The 21,071-nt window shown below is 28.3% G+C and overlaps 1 protein-coding gene across 1 annotated transcript in view; it reads right to left on the bottom strand.

Moving 5' to 3' along the window:
* Nucleotides 1-16,813, bottom strand: part of LOC111042107 — a gene marked incomplete at its 5' end in the record, with an annotated part of 32,225 nt that extends 15,412 nt beyond the window's left edge. The window contains 2 exons of the mRNA XM_022326596.1: nt 14,133-14,218; nt 16,690-16,813. Coding sequence (XP_022182288.1) covers nt 14,133-14,218; nt 16,690-16,813 — 210 coding nt within the window. The remainder of the gene's footprint in view (nt 1-14,132; nt 14,219-16,689) is intronic.
* Between the last annotated feature and the right edge of the window lie 4,258 nt (nt 16,814-21,071).

Raw genomic sequence — 21,071 nt, 5'->3', positions numbered from 1 at the left:
TTCACAGGGCACTCTTTAAGTGGTAATATAAATTTCAAGAATTTGAAAATATGGTCCTTGAATATATTTAAAGATTCCGAAAAATTGAAGATTTTGAATAACTTCATTATTAAAGAAAAAGAGGGGCGAGCATACTTGGATCGTCCTGTAAATATTAATTATTATTTCAGACAAACTCATTTTTATTTTACGTCAATCATTAGTTTATTGATATTTTAAGTAGAAGACATACACTTGGATGTATTTTGTCAGCATTAATAACCACTCTGTTTAAAAACACCTGTGAAATATTTCAAAATTTTCCGGCATAATGAATATCCGTTGGAAAATAACCCTATATTTTCCTATATCACGGGTGTCCGCCATAAAGAGGTTACACTGCAGTATTGATCGACAAAAATTGTTGTTGTATAAAATAGTTGTTTATAGTACTTATTTAAATGTACACGATTAGATTATAATATTTTGATTTATGCGTTTTAATTATCCCTGTAAAAAATGAGTGTAGTGTACTATAAACGTCAACACTGTATACAGGGAGATTCAATAAATATAATATCTGAAATCGAGCATAAATAATAATAATATTCCGTTGAAAACATGCAGTGTACATCATATTTATTTTATATTATATTTTTTTTTTACGGTGCATCGCGTCAGTATCCAAAATTATTATTAGTTATTCAAGTATCTACTACAGTTGTACATGGCTCACCGTATATACACCGTATAATTAGGTACCATCGTCTGCGCTGAACATTATTCCGATTATGTATGAGCAGTAACAGTAATATTATTATTCATCTGACTTAAAATAAAACAAGTTCAACGCAATAATGATATTATGATGAATTATTTCGACTCATTGACGATGCAATATTCCTAGAACGCGTTTTGCCGAAGAGTTTTGTAAAATGCATTAGCCGCTAATTGAATAAAAACTTGGTTTCGACTGTCGGACGAATTCGAGATAAATGGAGTTGTTGTTACATGGGCTCGGGCGAGGAAATTAGGCGCGCATAAATTTAAACTTTTCTCCTCGTTCGACAAAATAATAATAAATTCGATGACAATTTGACAATCAATTTAACTTGGGTAAATCGTATCCCGCTATACACAGTACCACTGCGATGCAAATCCACCCTCGAGGTTTGAGAGTCTTAGGGAAGAAATAAGTACGAAAAGATTATACTATTTGGCTTCCGATGCATGGTCGAGTGGTCTGAGCTTAAAAAAAAGAGACCCGTCGGTTTGTCTCGCATTTGAATATTTCTATTCAGAATTCACTTTATCGGAAGATGAAAAAAATTTACGAGCTCGCCAGCTAACTGCAAACACTGTATGACATTGATATATATCATATACGCTACACACTGTTAACTCTATTTACATTTTAGTTCTTCTAATTTGAATAACTCTAACCAAGGCTAAGCATATTATATGTAACACGCATTGATTTATAGGTTTTAAAATTGTTATTTACTTCATCAAACATGGTTTTTTACTGTCGATTTCCAACCACACAATCTTCTTCTTCACAGTGTTTGTTAAACTTTTTATACTACGTATTATTTCCTGTATAGGGAATTGGGTCTCTATAAATGTCATGTAAATAAATTGTTCATTTTTCAATAAAATTGTTTTAAAAGTAGTTGAAGTATCCAAATGGAAATACTCTAAAATAATTAAATGGTTTTTGTTTTATTTCTTAAATAAAGTAAATATGTTTACATTGTTTTAAAACAAATATTTAATCATTATATTTCACAATCAGTAAGTCTAAGTGATGTACAATGGAAACATGACCAGTTGATGAGACTATAGGTAATCGGAAGTTGAATATTTTGAATTCAACGATAGTATGTCTCTGCACCAATTGTGTATTATTCGTCTTATATGCCACCACTCATCTGAGGTGGTGGCAAATTATATTTATTTAACTATTTTAGCGTTTTTATTTTTATATTATTATTTTGTTATACTTTTTGAACGATAGTATACATTTTTAATTTAATGCTCTAAATACGAACAATTTCTATACATAAAGGAAAATCGAATTTTGAACGAACGTAGGTAATTGATTAGTTATAAGTGTTGAAAGTAATAAAGTTTAGATGATAGAAGTAGAGTAAGCATAAGGGTACTCCTGTTGGTCAACTACTGAACTCGCATTTAAACTTACTAGTTTGAAAGTTCAAAATGTTATTACTTTTTGAAATCCTGAGTGTTTATTATTGAAATAGCCACCGGTATCACTCTGTATACAAGATACATTAAGTTAATTATCTCATCACAAATCTGTTTTTAAATATTTTGAATCGATGTTGTATAATAAATAATAATATTCCTTGGTTCTAAATTAAATATTTTGTAATATTTGTAAGTGCAATTTGATTGGTTATCGCATCTTCGTTAGAAATTGCCACAGTGGCTGGGCTTTATGGTTGTTATTGGTCGATTCAATTATTTTATTTTTCAATAGCTACCGATGTATAATACATAAGACAGTAAGAAATAATGCACAATTGTTTAAACTGAAAATTAGGGATATGTTTAATGAAGCTCAAGACGTTTAATCTAGATAATGGTTTTTGGGGCTGAGAGCTTTTCTTCGAGTATTCTCAATTCTGAAACATTATAAACTAACCTCGCGGTGACAAAGATGTGTAATATTCGATGTTCATATACTGTTATATTGTCATTATTTGATGAATACGTATTTAATCGTATGAATTACTTAAGCAGTACAGTTGCATATCATTTTACCTAGTATAATATATGTATTATAAACAGTATTTTTACATAAGATAGATACAGCAACGAAGTAGGTGGTGCAATAGTGTGGTACGGGGTTGTAGAATAGTATTTTTTATTATGAATAATTACTATAAAACAGTTATTTCAATAGCGTTTGAATTTAAAATTCGAAACTTATGAAGCACACCAAAGTGGTGACGTATAATTTCAACCCATCTTGTGTTGCTTTTAAACCACACTGACCTACTGACCATTAACCAGGTGCCCAATTGTTGAGTGCGTAGGTAACCACTATTATATTTTGGGGTCTTAGTGATATTTTGTACTTTTTAATCTGAAGACCAATAGGTGGAAATGGTTATCAATAGTCGGGGGAAGTACAAAAATGTTATTGTTTAAGATATATTGAAATCTATATACATAATCATCGGAATTATCCTGACTGACTGATCAACGTAGAACTTAAACTATGATAGAGATTTGAAATTTCCATGGTAATGTTAGGGGTACCTCGGCAAAGATTTTCCAAGATTCTCATTTTAACAATTATTTGGAGATTCACAGTGAATTGTTCTTTATTGGTGGTTGTGATTGGTTACAGATTATAATAACAGAAGAAATTATTGTTATTGGTAACTCGGGCAGATAAAATCGTGCATGAAATTGTCGTGTTCATGGTCTCTAATTCAGAAATTATAATACCTTAAGGCAAATATGAGAGTATTTAATTATAAATACGATTAATATATTCGTTTGTTGCCTATAGACTAAAGCTACTCAACTGATTTTGATGAAAATGTCAGAGGTTATTCTTTGAGATATCAGGAAAGTTTAGAGAATAATTAGATTCACTTTTGGAAATATGCCAAGAACTATACTTATATTATTATCCAATCCACCATTGGCTGAATAGTGAATACCCATCTTGATAGAATTTTTTGTCGAAGCTTGATACACTGCTCCGACTCGCCAGCTAGTGAATTGAAGTAAATACAAGAGCTAAATTAATCGAGATATACCTATACATAAAAACATCTAATCTATCCGTATTCAATATTTTTTGGTATTATTTCATGGGTGAAGTCGGATTATACAGCTACTCTCATATTCCATATAATATATTTATTTGAAACCACCAAATAGTTCAATTCCGTTTTTTACAGCAATCAATATATCACTTCCTTTGTTTGTTCCATGCAAGGAAAGCAATTATGAAAGTTCATAGTACAGTCCAAATTGTGGAGAAATAAATCTCACAAATATTAAAATTCGACCATTTACATATCCAAAACATCGGTGCTTTTATCTGGATTCCGATTGAAAAATATTCGCAAATTGTTGTTTTATAGTTTGCAATGTTTTACGAATGACACTATCTGTAATTTCAGCTATATGACGTATCACAGGGCGTCTCAAAAGTGATTTTTTTAAATTTCCTACATATTTGATTTATTTATTGATTTATCAATTTATAGAGCACATTTTTAAACGAATTCACCATTACTAGACGATTTCTGAGATTTTACTATTTCGTGAGAAATAATATATGAAGCCAATCAACTTGATCGTATTGAAGTTGTTCTATCATAGAATTGTGTAGGTATTGAAATTGTTATTTGATCGATTAAAGCTACACTATCTCTCTCTCTCTCTTGTGACACAATAATGTATGTTGAATATTTGGACGATTGATTTGTCGTGTAATGTATTTTAAATTTTTTAATTATATTATGTTAGTACTGCAATAAAATTTAAACGAAAAACTTAACATTGAGGTTTATTTTGTTTGTTTATAACAAATAAGTATTCGTTCTCTCGTGAGCTGTTATATAAATTTTATTTTCATCTCCAATTTTACGATTTTCAGCGGAAATTTTTGGAGCATTACAAGACACGAAATAATAAACCCAACGACAGATACGATAAACGTGGTATGATAAAATAAGTACTTATTAGTTATTAACTGCAGTTCAATAGGTACTAGATAATAATTAATATCTAAACTTTAACGAACAACATATAATATTTATAAATATAGATAAACGATAACATTTTATGGAGTAATTTGAAAATGTAGAACGGGCCAGATAAAAAAGGTATACAGGCCGGATGTGGGCTGTTGACCGTCCTTGAAATATTATCCAATGATGCTGATAGGACAAAATTCATAATATTATTATTATTGCATATTAATTTAGGTGTATTTTGTACATTTTAACAATGATATAAATGTAACGTGACTAATTAATTTTATATTGGTAGTATAATATTATCAGTACTTAAAAATATGTTGTTCTTAAAGTTAACACGCAATAATATAAACTATTAATGGAAAACACAGCTGTTGAAGAACTATCCGGATATCTACCAGCCATGTGTCTCCACACTTCAAAACCAATACAAGATTATTAACAACTGGGAAGTTACAAATCTATGGCAAATTTGATTTTGCTACTGTTTATATGACTACTAAAATCTATAAAAATAAATTGTAAAATTGAATCTCAGCTTCTTTTACAATATTCATAGAACTAATAAAATAAAAATGTGTCCATCACCAAATATTTTTTGTTTAAAAATTATTTTACGATGATTCTACTGAATTTATTTTGAATAGTTAATAACATTTCAATCAATTTATCAATAGAATCAACAAAAATCCAAACAGCCTAAAAAAGCTTTTTGGATTTAAAAAAAATACCATAATATTTCCATTACATAGCAGGTGGTTTCAAGTTTACCCTACACTAAAATTAGGTCACTGTAGCGTATATATTAATTTCGAATTCAATGATGTTTCAATTCAATTGTATAATTGTCCAATTTTTTAAAAATAATATCAATTTTTCAGTCTAAGGTAAATACTGAATTAGACTAAGTATAGTACATAAATACTATATTATTAAAAATAATTTTTCGTTCGGTAAAATGAGACAAATAATTTTCTCAGAATATTTCCATTCAAAAATTACGTTTAATATCATTTTAAAATGGTTATCGCAAAATAAAATTGTACCACCTTTGAATATTTTTAAATTAAAATAAAATAATATTTATTATTATGTTTTTGAGTATTTTAAAATACTACTTAGTACTTTTATAATAATAACTTAAGAAGTCTTCTTACTCTCTTGCGTTTTCTCTGTCTTACCAACGCATATAGCATATCAAATTGTACGTTCTGAATAATTCATTTAATACTCTTATGTATAATTGTGGAGAGGTGTTCGTACATATTAAAATAACTCATAACTCAATTTAAAATAAAAATATACAAAAAAAAAACTATGTCATTGACTAGATAATATTCTTAGGTTTACATTTGTTAATATATCAATTAAATATAATAGAGTTAAATAAATTATATCATCCTCTTAATAATATTACGTTTACATGTTTCGTTATACTTCAGCACTGAATTCAAGATCTATATCCGTCTACAAGCGATCCTTAAAATTTCAAACGTGTTGCACGTATATCTTACATATACATTTTTAGACCTGCATCAGATTAATCACCACTGATTATGACTGTAGAGGGACCGTAACCTAAAATAATTTCTCTCAGCTTACGCATTCAGAGTATTACCTAACTAATGACAGCCATATTAAGTTTTTAAAGACGAACTCAATTATTTAATCATTTAAAATAATCTAGAGACCTAAAGAGAACTTATAATCTCTCTGACCACCACCATCCAAGTTTTAATTCGCAATACTTAATGAAAAATACTACCAGGTTTTCATAAAATTATTTTGTGTGTAATTTCTTAAACATCTGTACACACACTATAGACAGTGCTAAATGCATATAAAAGTATTACATTTAAAACAAATAAGGAGTAATTGTATTATTTTTAAATATACAGGTAACGTGATTTTTAAACAAATAATTTATTTTCAGTTTGTGTTGTATAATGTCTGTTATATATTTATATTTTATTGCAGATACACCGATTGACATATTAAATTTCATATTATTTTATTAGCTAAAATTTACCTACTCAAATATTTTTATCCAACTAGAAGCCTGATTAATTTTTTTTTATAAAAGTGTAGAATAATTTTTAATTTTAAGTAAAACGCATAGGAATTAGTTGTATAACAACGATATTCACATAATATATTTCACCTACCTATACAAAAAAAAAAAAAAATTGTTAGGCACTGCGATCTCTACATAGTATACATTTTCTACATTTTAAGTTCCTGGTAGCTATATTTAACGATAGTAAAATTTAATTTAGAAAAGTCATTTTTCAATTTCTCAGTATATAGGTAGTTGTATGAAGAGAGCAAAGAAAAACTACTGACAACCATTGAAAAAAATTGAGGAAGCTCAAGCAGCGCTGTTGAAATTGAGATCCATAGAAATGTGATGATTTATAATATAGTCTTTAAGAATGTACATTTAAATTATTAATAATCTTTGCCGAATAGAGCGAAGAGAAACGAGTGCACATTGTCCGGCTTATAATAATATGTTTTAAACAAGTGTTGTAGTAAAATTGATTATTGATTTTTTTTAGTTGTCTAATAGATGTAGATTTGGATTTATAGGCACATATTATTTAAATAACAAATATCTGATAAAAACTCAATTCTCTTAACCAGAATATTAAAAACTGCTAATAAGTGCACAAAGTAATCTCATTCATATCAACATTATTTTACTTTATATTTTAAAAATTATTTTCATAAACATTCATCAGGACGAAGAGATTATAAATACCAAAGGTGTATTCATGTGTAGTTTTTAACACAATTTTAGTGTAATCATAAATTTGAATTCAGCTGTATGTCTGTGCAGAAAACAGTTTGAAGTATTTTACCTTACAGTATATATATATATATGTGAAAATGAATAATATAATACACTGTTTACCAAATTTGCTTCAAAAAATAACTTTTAAATATAATTAAACGTGTATTAGATTTATGACGAAAACGTCGTTTTAAATAATATCTTTGGAGAGTTTAATGTAGCTTGAAATAATTATAATCGCATTATAATCAAATTTATTTACAATGATCGTATATATATAACTATTTACTGAATTTTTTAAATGGGTTTTCTCGAGGGTTACTTTCGATGTTATTTTTTGAAGAGAAAATAACCATTCCACTGTTCAATTGCAGCTTAACTTATTTTAAGTATTTCAAAACTCGGATGTGTATTAAACGTGCATTCGTGATTTTAAGTGCCCTGCAATAGGTAAAGTTGTTTACTAATTTAAACCGTTTGAAGTTAGGTGAAATGAATATTACATTTTAAGACAATTAATATGACACGGACGAATAAGCATTACACTACTACGAGTACAGTTTAATAGTCCCATTGTACCTAAACAGATATAATTATTGTCAGCTTATAACCAATAATAATTATAAGGAAGACGGTGCCAAAACAAGACGAGCGAGCAACCGATGATGTAACGTTTCAGGGATAGTGGAGTACAGTATTATATATTCTTAAATTATTACAGTTCGAATTGACATTGCCATCACACCTCCAAACTACCTCTTATTTGTATATTAAACAAGGCGAACTGTGAAATATATAATCAATATTTCGCCAAAAGTGCGACATTTAATATCAATATATTTTTTTTTAACATTGTATGCATAATTATTTCAAATAATTATCGGGCCATAATAATTTACAATATTATCGGTCTATGGTTGTATGGTATAGTTTTATAGCTGGTATCTGTTTTAATATGTAGACGATGAGTTTTATAGAACATAAACAACTATAGGAACGCTCTTTTTATTATTACTTTCTCTATTTTGTATAATTTATAATAATATATTAGGTTTAGGTACTGTTATCAATTTTTATTTCAGCATAGTTAATCTCAACTGTCAGACCAAAGCGATAATTTTTTTGAAAAGTAAAAAAAACAAAAATACTGATTTAAGACACATTATATTATATCGGTGCTTTAATTTAATTTTCACAAAAAGAATAGGTGTTTTACGAAAAGTGTAAATGTACAACCCCCCTGCCTAAAAAACAATTGGAAGTTTATGATTATTTTGATAAGATCGATATGATCAACTTCAATGTTGGATACCATAGAAACGAAAATACGAAAATAGTTAACTTCCGACAGATGGAAACAGATTCATATTTTATTCTACATAACTTAGTAAATGTATACAATATTAATTTGTTTACAAATGAATATATTTTTTAAATCTTTCAATACCTGATTTTAACTTCAATTTTTATTCTAGAATATTGGAATGAACTAAAATATTACGTAACATGAAGTAGTTAAGCAAATATTTTCATAACATCTATAGGTGACGAAATTAATGACTTTTGGGTTTTCAAGCCGTTAACGATGCATTGTTATATTTTTTAAATTTTTCATTCACATATTATACAGTTGTTTTTATATTAAATCACTATGTTATGTAAATAAAAAATGTATTATTATCTACGTGCTGTATATTATTTATTCAAACAGGACAATTCCATTTCGTTTTGTTCATTAAACATACATTATATTAATTTGTGCGATGTAATAATTAGTTCCAAATAGATAATATTGTGTAGTAGTAAAATTATATATCTTTTTAAAAATGTGTTCGGTCAAGTTCAACGGATTTGTAAATATATTTTACTGCAATGTTAATTTATACAACTATAGCTGGTGTTTTTATAAACATACTTCATAATAATATATACCTATTATACCTAGGTGAATAATAATATAATTTTGAGTTTTTTCCATGTTAATAAAGAATTTGTCGTATTTTATAATCATTGCTGTTCGTCCGAAATGTAAATTAGCTCATACATGTTTTGTGCATAAACATAAATTATTTACGGAAAATGAAACAAAATATATTTTTGCAACGAGATTTGTTTCATAAAGTGCATCAAACATATAAATTATAAAAACTATTTATCTTTCATACTAGATAGTATAGTTATTGCATGTAAAATATGAGATTAAAAAAAATGAAAGAAATGTAAAACTATTAGATTTTTTAAAACAAATTTTCATATAATGCACGTATATACTGAAATTCAACTGCCAGTATTTTTTATATTAAAGAATGAAAAATAAAAGTTTTTTTTTACGTTCAGCAGTAAATTGATTGAAACCAAAAATAATACTTTTATAAAGTTATTATTTTTTTTTTTTTACATTTTGTTACTGCAAATGACATTTGGTTTTCGAAAAATACTATCAATCACAAAATCGTCGTACCGACTGCCGTTTGGTAAAAAGAATTTTGAAAATGTATATTTCATAACTATATAATATGATACATATATGTACTGTGTATGTACATATATTATTTCAAATACATAATGTATCATATATACAAAAATATAAATCATTTTAATAACATTTATTTCCACCACAGCCGAAAAATCCCGTAATAATTGTGTTGTAAGTAAACACATTAGTAATGCAAATGGAAAGGAATTTTCTAAAAAGTGAAGTTTTTCGAGAAAGAAATATTAATTTCCCGGCGTACGTAGACCTGCTGTGTAACCTGACGATTTGCACCGCTGGTCGTTTTATCATCTATTTTATACAAAACCTTCACGATGGTAAACAGCGACGATATGAAGACACTGGGCTATTCAAATAGCATGCACAGTACAGACTCTTTTTTTATTCTAAAATAAAGCATTTATTTAACTTATGATTTTTAAGCTTTCAGAGGCCATATACTTCTCATATAAGCTGCATGTCTTCAAAATATAACACCTTTTTGTGTTATAAACAGTTGAGATCGTGATTTTTTAGAAAATATTCATCTTAAATTAAATAAAAATTCTTTCCACTCGTTTCCAAGTTATTAAAATGAAAATACAAAGTATATTATTAGTTGCCAAAAATTATTTCATAAATACATTCTAAGTAGACATAATATCGGATCTCTTCTTTGTTATACTCCGATACACTTTTTAAGACATATAAGATGATGATAGAATTCGGTATATAAATTACTATTTAGTATTTAGCATAATTTTTAAATTGTCATAACTCTCATATTGTCCAAATATATATTGCCATGGGTCAATAATTTAAATGTATAGTACACAAAGTAAAATAACTCAAAAACTATGGATGTACTAGATCCAATTACTGAATTACATATTGTAGATGAATCAAAATGTTCTAAAAAAATAAACCATCTGCTTAAAAATGTACAGTAAAAAATGGTGGTTTTCATCAGGAATTCATAGATATGTGTGTATCACCACGAGACACTCTTAGAATGACAAAAAATATAAGTGATTGAAGATATTTTCTACTTAAAAATTCAAAAAGCCAGAACAAGAACAAGTGCATAATTTAATGAAAAAAATTGGGGCAAGTATCAATCACCCTTTATACATGGGATATAATATTATCAACCATGCATAGGACATTCAATATTTATATATTATATTATGTTGCAACGCGGTAACTAATCAAATCAACCCAAAATTGGTTACAGGTACAACCGGCACAACAGAATATTATTATGTTATTCGAATCAAATACACTCATTGTGGACTGTATGCATGAAATACGTATGTGGCAATGTGCCATTAGGTACTGTTATGTTCGTAATATATATATATATTATAATATAGACGTACATCCACGTTCGATGCAGACAAAGCGCAGGTGTGGGTAGGTATATCGCGTGGGTGTAAGTAGTTGTTGCGTATACGTATACATGAGTATTATAATATATGGTGTAATGAAAAGAGCCTTACCCTCCCTCCCCCCATTTTATCATTTAGTTATGAATTTGTTCGAGTTCTAATTTCTTTGGAATTTTAAAGTAGATATCCTTTTAAAGATCACATTCACACAATATATTTAGATATTTTTATAATATTTAAAGAGCGTGATGTATTGTCGTTGGTACATTTAAGTTCGACTCTGACAAAGCACTCGGGTGGATATATCGTGCAAGTAATTACTGTATACCTGCTTTAATTGTATTGATTAAGGTGCACCAATATTTAATAAACAAATCACGATCCCACAGCCCAAGATGGCAACAGTACTCTTACTTTCTGATGCGCCTTGTATTAAGCATATTATATATTATACTTTTTAGAGTTATAAATTGGCTTAATTTTTGAAAGAAGGATTTAGACCACTGAAAATCTATCAGATCTCTGCCTATGCCCTGACACTCTTTCAATGGTATAAAACAATATAATAGTTACAAAAGAGAGCCATCAAGTATGCCTACATTAAAATTTAAAAAATCATAATCAAAATGATTTAATTTTAGCTGAAAGTTGTTAGTTATAAAATATAAATTATGGAAAGAAAACGGAGATAATTTGGTGTTTTATGATGTTTTAAATTTTAATTAAAGGTATTTATGAACCATACTGTAATTTCTCTTCCACTACTCAATAATATTGGATTGATGTAAAAGTGTCGTATCACTTATGTCGTTTCGTTGAAAACAATGTATATATCAATATATTTGGTATGAGTCGATGCACTATATTGCCATACGATTTTTAGTCTACAATATTCTATTTCAACTAATACACTATGTTGTGTAAGTTTAATAACTGTTTTAAACATTACCATTAAACTTATGCATATTTTTTTTTTTTTTTTTTTTAATTGATCCTGAGCCCGGCAACTGTGGCCATTAGCTATTAGTAGGTACTGTAGGTTTTTTGTATTGATGGTTTTGTATGTTTTTTGGTACGGTAGGGGGGAACACGTGTGTGTTTGTTTTGGCAGAATTTCGAATGGGGCACCCGTAGGTTTCTGCCATGCCCCGGGGGTGGTGGATGGCAGTTATGCATATTTTATATGTTAGATATTTGTTATTAATTTACCTTATATTTATTAAAAATATATATTGCATTATTATGATTGGGTACAATGATATGTCGAGGATATATGTATTGGATACATTTCACAGGTAGTAGATAAAATACATTGGTGTTCTTTGATCATAAAGACTATGATGAATACACCAATATAAGTTCACACCTGGTGTTTGAATCAACGCAATATATTAAAGTTTTAGTATAGAAATAAATTAATTTAACTTTTAAACGGGAAACGAGTGGTTTTAATATTATGTAGTATTGTATTGAATCTGTTTTAAGTGGACGTAGCACACCGTTCTTCACTGTGGTCGAATACAGTCTCCTAGCCTTGGGATAGTGCTTCAAGACATCGCATGGCCCTGGAACAATAATACGACAATCCGAGTGGTCCACGTGTGAGTCCTTCCGAAGAGTTTGAGTGATTCGAAGACAGTCCAATTGTGAAATACTGATAGCCCAAGAGTCCGAAAGACTGAGGCTGAGGTCTTAAAGGCTGAGACTGAGATCCAAGAGGATGATACGTATATAAAGCATAGCTAATCTTGGCATCCCCACTTTGTTGCACAATATCTGAATTGTCTTGTCTTTGGTTGATTATTGTTTTCTTAATTCCAATGATTGATTCATCATACTTCTGGATGATCGAGATGCAATTATTATTGTGTGATTATATGGGAATGTAGGTCACTTTATATGAATTGTTTCGTAATGTCTATATGTGAATTATGAATCGTATGATATAAGTCTAAAGTTAGGTTAATTTTTTTAAAGAAATAATTTAATTGTGTTTGATTTATATCACTAAAATACACTACCTAGTACTGGTAATATTCTTCTCATAATTTATTAATATTACAAATTATATTACAGGTAAATGGAACGAGGGTGTGATTCACACGGTTAGTGAACCACCTGTCCATAACACATTATATAGAGAAAGGAAATTGACGGACAAAATATAACTAATATTGTATCGACCGGTCTTCCGGTCTACCGTCATTCGTCGGTACATAATATTCGCAGTAATGTACACACACACAATAAATCACTGTTTATATTTTTAGTATTTACTATTTAGTAGTCACATCAATAACTGAAAATAGCTACAAAAATATTCGGTGTATTACAGTGTGGTTATTTCACCGTAACAATATTATGTACAAATAAATAACAGTGTAATTATATTACAGTTAGTTTACACACCAGAAATAATACCGCGGGTTGCACTTTATACCAATACGCAGAAGAGGTATCCCGAAATCCCGGGTTTGTGCCGATCCCCCCGGGTCAGTGATTAAGTTCTAGCAATTTGAATGGAAAATTTGTTGTGCGTTCAAATTCAACTACCTACCTACCTCTATTATAATATTATATCCCCGTGGCACTGCGTCGGCGGTTATACCGCAAATAAATCGATCCTTTCCTCCTAATACTTATAATCACCCTCTACCCCTTCCAATGTTGAGTTATAATAATTACTACACATTCGTGGATTATACTTATATTATTTTTGATTAAGATAATCGTTTAAGTATTATACTCACAAAATAAATTCCTATCAACAACACGATGCTGGTCAGGAAACCGAATACCGCGCACACCAACACCACCATGTGGAAAACCACTGAAGCTGAAACACATATAATAATGAAAACCATTTATATATTTTATGTTTACACAACGGTCATTAGCAAGTAGCAACGTAGCACTTGTATATAATATATAAATATACGAATGCTTGCAATTCGGACGAGGTGTGGGGTGTATATAAATTATATGTGAGCAGTGGCTCGGGTAATCAGTAGAGTAGTGCGTGTAAAGTACCTGTATATGCACATTTTAGGTCCATCGAGGTAGGTATAGGTAGGTAAGAAGGAAAGTGGAAATATACGAATTGTTCATTATTCCATCATAATATGTTTTAAAAGAGTGGCAAACATTTTTTGGGTAATTTTACCACAGTATATTTTTTCCGAGTTGCAGGTACAAATGTTTTACACATGAATAATTATTATTTATTATAATATAATATATGTCTATCTTTTTTTTTAAATACCTATTGTTTATTATTCTTATTTACACTCTGTAAAATCAGTAATAATGTGATGATATACACAATAATATATTATTAAGTTTATTGAATTATCAACAAATAACATCTTTACTCGTGTCAATCGGAACCCGTTCAGAAGCACCGTCATCAGTCTAGGGAATCATCATATTTTACAATTTCAGTAGATCTCTGATCAAATTTCTTTTGAGTGTTCTGTGGACTGTTCGACAAGCGACTTATAATTCAAATTAGGTAAGGGCGTATATACATTATACCTGAGTTGTAGCACGCGGGTAAATACCAGTGTAATGAGTGAATACTGTCTAGATTCATGAGCTATTGATGTACATAGGAACGATCGTGAAAAAATACTCGGAGTTCATTATTCTATCATAATATATGTTTTAAAAGAGTGGTTTTTAAACAAATTTTACCAATAAAATATGTTATACACATGAATAGTTATTAAAACACGAGTGTCAATTGTTTTTAAAAATAAAACCATTTATTACCAATTTTCTTATTTACATATTGCACAATATTAAGGTTAGTAATATTGTAGGTAAGTTCGATAACATTATAAATATTGAATTATCAACAAAAAATATCTTTGTACTAGCACCAACGGGAAGTCACTCGGAAACACCGCAGTCTTGTAAATCATCATATTTCATTATTTAAGTAGATGTCTTCTGAGTGTTCTGCGGACTGTTTGAGGAGGATAATAGTTGTTCTAGATTCTAATAACGGGTTGCAACAGAATGCTAGTTCAATTCACTTTGGAGTTAACAACATTGAGTTTTAGCATAAGTTAGGTATTTTTCAGTCTCCATGAAGATTTTTACTAGCAATGCACTACGGTGGTTGGCGACAAAAGTTAATTGAAGCATGCAGACAGACAAAAACGCCTGAAGGGTTTTGGTATAGAAGGGCTTTGTCACATCCCAGAATTGAATTCCGTAAGTCCAAACAGGTCGGATTATTGATTTATATATAGTGAGTTTATTTGATAGGAAAGGTTTCAATTTTAATATCGGTTTTAGCCTCTCAGGGAATGAAATACACATAAAAACATTGAGAAAATTTTACCGAAAACTGTAGAAACTGTTGCAGTACAATATGGCAAAAAAATATCATTGTTTGTAGTCTAATGGTCATTACAATGTATACTATTCATATTGTGTTCTAAATAGTATGTTTTATCATCAACAACGATAAAAATATTAAAGATAAATAATGTATTTTAATTTAGAGATTTGTTAATACGTTATGTACTAATCAAAACGAACAAAATATAATTTTTAAGTATGAATTTGTACTGTGTTTATTCAACACTCCTAAATGTAGGTATATTCAATATTTCAATATATATTTATGTTATTTATCGAATATTTGTGTTTTATTTATTGTATATTTATTCAGCTACGGATAAATAATCAGAATATTCAGTACATGATTTTTGTTTTAGTGAAATTATCAAATATTAATATATATTATTATTCAAAACATCCATTTTCAAACTGTATAATATAGAACCTATAATATGAAACGATGTAACGGACATAATGGACAACCTCGTGCCATTCCTCGGGGCAACTGGACTGCACAAACTAATTTAATAATAAATATAAACGCTCGACACAAAGCTAATGGCTCTTGAAGCCGAAGCTACGCGTTTGATAAAAAAAAAAAGTATACTCAATATAGGAAATATATAAAAAGTGTTATAAGCTTTTGTCTATTTTTTTACCTCGAGTTCAAAGTAAACGAATAACCATTATACTACGACGACTGAGTTACAACTCATTTTGAAATAAAACTATAAGTATTTTTTTTTTTTTTTTTTAATTACAACATAAACATTACTTTAATGCTCGTCTATGGAATTAAAATTATCTTAAAAAATTATAAAACCGTCACTTTTTTGAAAATAACCGATAAACCATATAACTTAACTTTAATAATATTTCAGTAATAAGTACAAAGTAAAAATACTTTTAATAAAGTATAATGAGTATTTTATTATGATGCGTTTAAATATTGCTTACTTTCAGATATTTTTTCCGGTTCTAGGAAACTCTTACTCTGTGGAGCAGTTCCATTCCCAGTCCAATATGGCCTTTCAAGATGTATAAACAACCCCAGTATGCTGGAATTTAAACTAAAATATGCCTGAAACAAACACAAAGAAGAAAAATTATTAATGTCATAATATTTTTATATTTGTTTTATTCTACATTATATTTATATTGTAATCATCATTGTGATTCTCCACATAACTTATTCCTGTTCGTAATACATAATATTTATATTAATTTTCATCTGTATAAACTGTATTACAGTTCAATGAATAGTATAATGATATTAATTTATCACGACACATTTTTGAATATCTACAAATTAAAAATATTTATAAAATATGTAATTCGCCCGCCGCAGTACGGATTAATACTTTACAATTAAAAAATGTATTAACTACGCATTTGAAAAAATATCGTTAAACTGTTTAACCACGGATTACCTTAATATTCAATTTCGCTTAATAATCTATGGCTTAACAATACACCGGAATGCTACATAAACTACCTTGGTGTCTACAAATATTGTTTTCTGCGCTACAATAATAATTTCACAAACAACCAATTTGGTACACGATTATGAACAGGTAGCTTAATATGCCGTATTCGATGCATTAATTAAAAAACTTTTCAATCAATATTATAACATATTATATATTGGCTATATTAAAATTAAATAAAACATTGTATCGTATATTATGTAGAATGCTTGAATCGAGGGAAATGTAGGGGACTTAGTAACACTATTATTTAAAAAAATATTTATGCGAACCGCTTCTAATTATATCCAAATATTTTATGAGGACCTAATCGCAATAAATCATTTCAATATTCAGGATCGTACATTTTCTTTTACACTTTTGCAACCCCTTTCTAAGTACACAAACAACCAATTAAAAATATGATTAATAACAATCAGCTAATTCCGTATTCGATGAGTTAATTAAAAACTTTTCACTACATATCCCATGACATATGTAAAATTATAAACCTATATTAATGTTGTATGAAGATGTGTAATGTGTATATATATTTAATATTAACTATAACATATCACACTTAAGTCGAAGATATATCAAAGTGTTGAAACCGTATCAAGACCCTTAGCGTTGGTTCATGGTTTTGTGATAACTATAATATGATAAATATATTATTTTTAATGTTTGAGATCTGGGATAATCTCTGCTGGTTACGTCTTTAGACCGCTGGCTTAGAACAAAATTGCTCAATGAACGAAAAAGGATAACAAAATAATATTATTCGAAATTTAGAATTGGTACTTTGGTACTGCAGTTATAGAGGGACTTTAAATATGAAACAACGATAAACCATTACTAAAGCCATTCGCTGAGCAGAGCCAAGTTTGCTAGAAAATTAACAAGTTTTTGTTAAATACGAGTGTATGGAGTTAACATTTATTTATCGTTTTGCGGGATTTCATCGAAAAATCAGACTGAAAAATTCAAAAAATAACCTCACCAAACTACAATCAGATGATAAATTTGATTTCTTATTTCTAAAATGGATTAGTCAAAACTTTTTGAGCTTTTTTACAGCGCTGAAAAGCTTTTACCGAAAAAACCACACATCATTGTAAGCTTGCAGAGCTCCTATTTCGATCCGCTAGGAATCGACAATTTACGAGTCCTTATTTCGAGAGAAGCGCCGCAACTACGACCGATGTATCGCTTTATTAGTTATTACATAAAGGAAATCATAAACTTAAATTGGGAAAAGATACTAAATAAAACAGTTTTGATAAAAAAAAAGGTGGTAAATCAAAATGGCGATACATGTCCGACATGTATACACTATACAGAGTGGCCACAAGTATCCAACATGTGCTTGTAAGCTAAGCTATAATAATATTTAAAGTCAAATATGTCATACACTTTTCCTAACGGACACCCTCAAATAGCGGACAAAATTTCAGTGACCGAGGGCATCAGGAATTTAGACGTTTCACTGTGTGATAAAATATGACGTATAATATAATTGAGTAAAATTATTTTCCTACCATATGTAATACCTACTATATATGTACTTACAATTAAAACTTTTTGAAAAAAATACGAGCTTACACTTATACTACTTGCCTGCAACAGTTCAAAGATAAATTCAATTATGCAGACAACATCTTATTCTCATGTGAAGATGCTCATAATATGTTAGCTTATATTTTGCATTAAATATTGAACGAATTAAATCAAATCAAAGAATGAAAAACGTTGGTGGTGTATTCTAAATAATTATGTTTTTACCTATAAACCTATAAAAAATAGTTTGATATTTATGGAGACACATCAAAGTTACATGCTAGATACCAACAACTTACAGGTTAAAACTTTTCTGCGAATTTACATCCCGACGGAAACGAAAATCACCAATATATTATGATTATATAATAATATAACGATGTGCACTAAAAAAGGTTTTAAGCTTTTTACAGTTTTTACAAATTTATTTTCTCAGACATCGCCTGAAAGTTAAAATTGCGATTATTCGTACCTATATAAAATACACAATACATTTTTTACATATTTTTAATGATGTGATAGGAGAAAAAATATTGTTTGACGTCACCAAAAAATAACCGCTAACGATGATTTTAATGTCATACACATTTTGTTTATAATATGAATTATTATTACTATGTTAATGTATTATGTAGTTGTTAGTTAGTGTTAGAAAACCTGCAATTAACAAATTAATAATAAAAAAAAAAATGCATAAACAAGAAAATAAGCCAATTTTATTTAAATCGTCAAATATGATAATTAATGTGCTTATTTTTATACTGTTTTAAGTGTTAACCTAGTATTTTGTTGGCCCCTTTGGTATAGTGTATCTCACTTGTGGAATTCTAAATATAAAAGTAAAACAATAATTTTGTTTTTATTGTTACAACAGAAATTATTTATGTTGTGTCAGAAGCTTATATTTTATCTTATTATTTTTGTACATTTTTAATTCACAATAATTGAAAATAAAATAATTGCTGACATTTTTTTTTAAACATAAATTATTTGGAGAAAAAATAAATAAAGTAGAACACACTCCAGATAAAATTAGATAAAAAAGTTCTTTTTCTTCTTATGAATTAATAACAAAAATTAAAATTCATAATACTGATTAATATGAAAACATATTTTAATACATTTTGTTAACTCCCTTAATAGAAATATTTAAAATTTCAATTGTAAAAAGTTAATATTTTTTTCTTTTATTTAAACTTCCCAAGTTACTTTATTATTATTATTATTATTACTCTTACAAATCGCTACTGTGATTAACGCTATTTATTTACTAAATCATATTCAATGGAATTTCAGCTCTACGATGAATAAATAATAGAATTTCATGAAAAAAATAATAATTTTTTTTTTAATGAAACATTAAATACTAAATAAAAAACCGTGTGATTAAAGGTAAATTGTATTATATTATTAAATAAGAACGAGACTAAATACAATTAAATTTATGCAATTTAAAATAGAAAACCTCTTTGCATTTTTTTTTTTTTTTATTAAAGTGAAAAAAATAAACGTGTAAATTATTTGTGTGTAAAACGCTGCAAAACGTACAAATTTAAAATTTTTATAACTATCAAGGAATAACCACAAACCAAACTAATAGTACGTTTTAATTTTAATGTATGAGTTGAAAATTAATCCCCCTTCTACAGATATTGTGACCTGTGGTTGACATCCCTACTGCATATGCCTACGATGTTAATTGGTTTAATTTTGTTTTGTGAAATAGTTTAAACTTTTAAGTAATACTAAGTGAAATAATCATAGTAAAATTATGAATACAATTTTTTCTTCCAACCAGGTAGTACCAACAAAAATTTTTTTATGTTTTCTCAAACTATTTTTTACGGCCATTATTGTGTACCTATAAATATTAAAAATTTTTTTTTTTAATTCAGAACTCTTCTGTGACCCTATGAGTAAAACGCCCCAACTATATAATTACAATATTATTATGTAAACATAATTGGCAAGCCATGGTTTCAAAATATTGGAGCCAAGAAAATATCAATAGGAGCAAAATAAGAATAATAATAACAACAACTCGTAGGTCTTAAATGTATTGAAATCTTATCACAATATGCGTAAATGCATAATGCAAGTATACTTATAATAATTTCAAAGAGTACAAATTAAAATTTTTTTTGATATTGTATGAATATTTGAGGAGCCTTATAATAAATGTTCATACTTCGTGACCCAACGAATACAATTTTATTGGCATATGTCAAAAAGAAAAAAGGGAAACAAATTGAAAATGCCCGCAAACAGCTCAAAACAAGTCGAAATATTTTTTAAATTGTACCAAATATAGGAAAT

The sequence above is a fragment of the Myzus persicae genome, unplaced genomic scaffold (genome assembly GCF_001856785.1).
Source record: "Myzus persicae strain clone G006 unplaced genomic scaffold, MPER_G0061.0, whole genome shotgun sequence".
Lineage (NCBI taxonomy): Eukaryota > Metazoa > Arthropoda > Insecta > Hemiptera > Aphididae > Myzus > Myzus persicae.
This window is presented reverse-complemented; position numbering and strand designations above follow the sequence as displayed.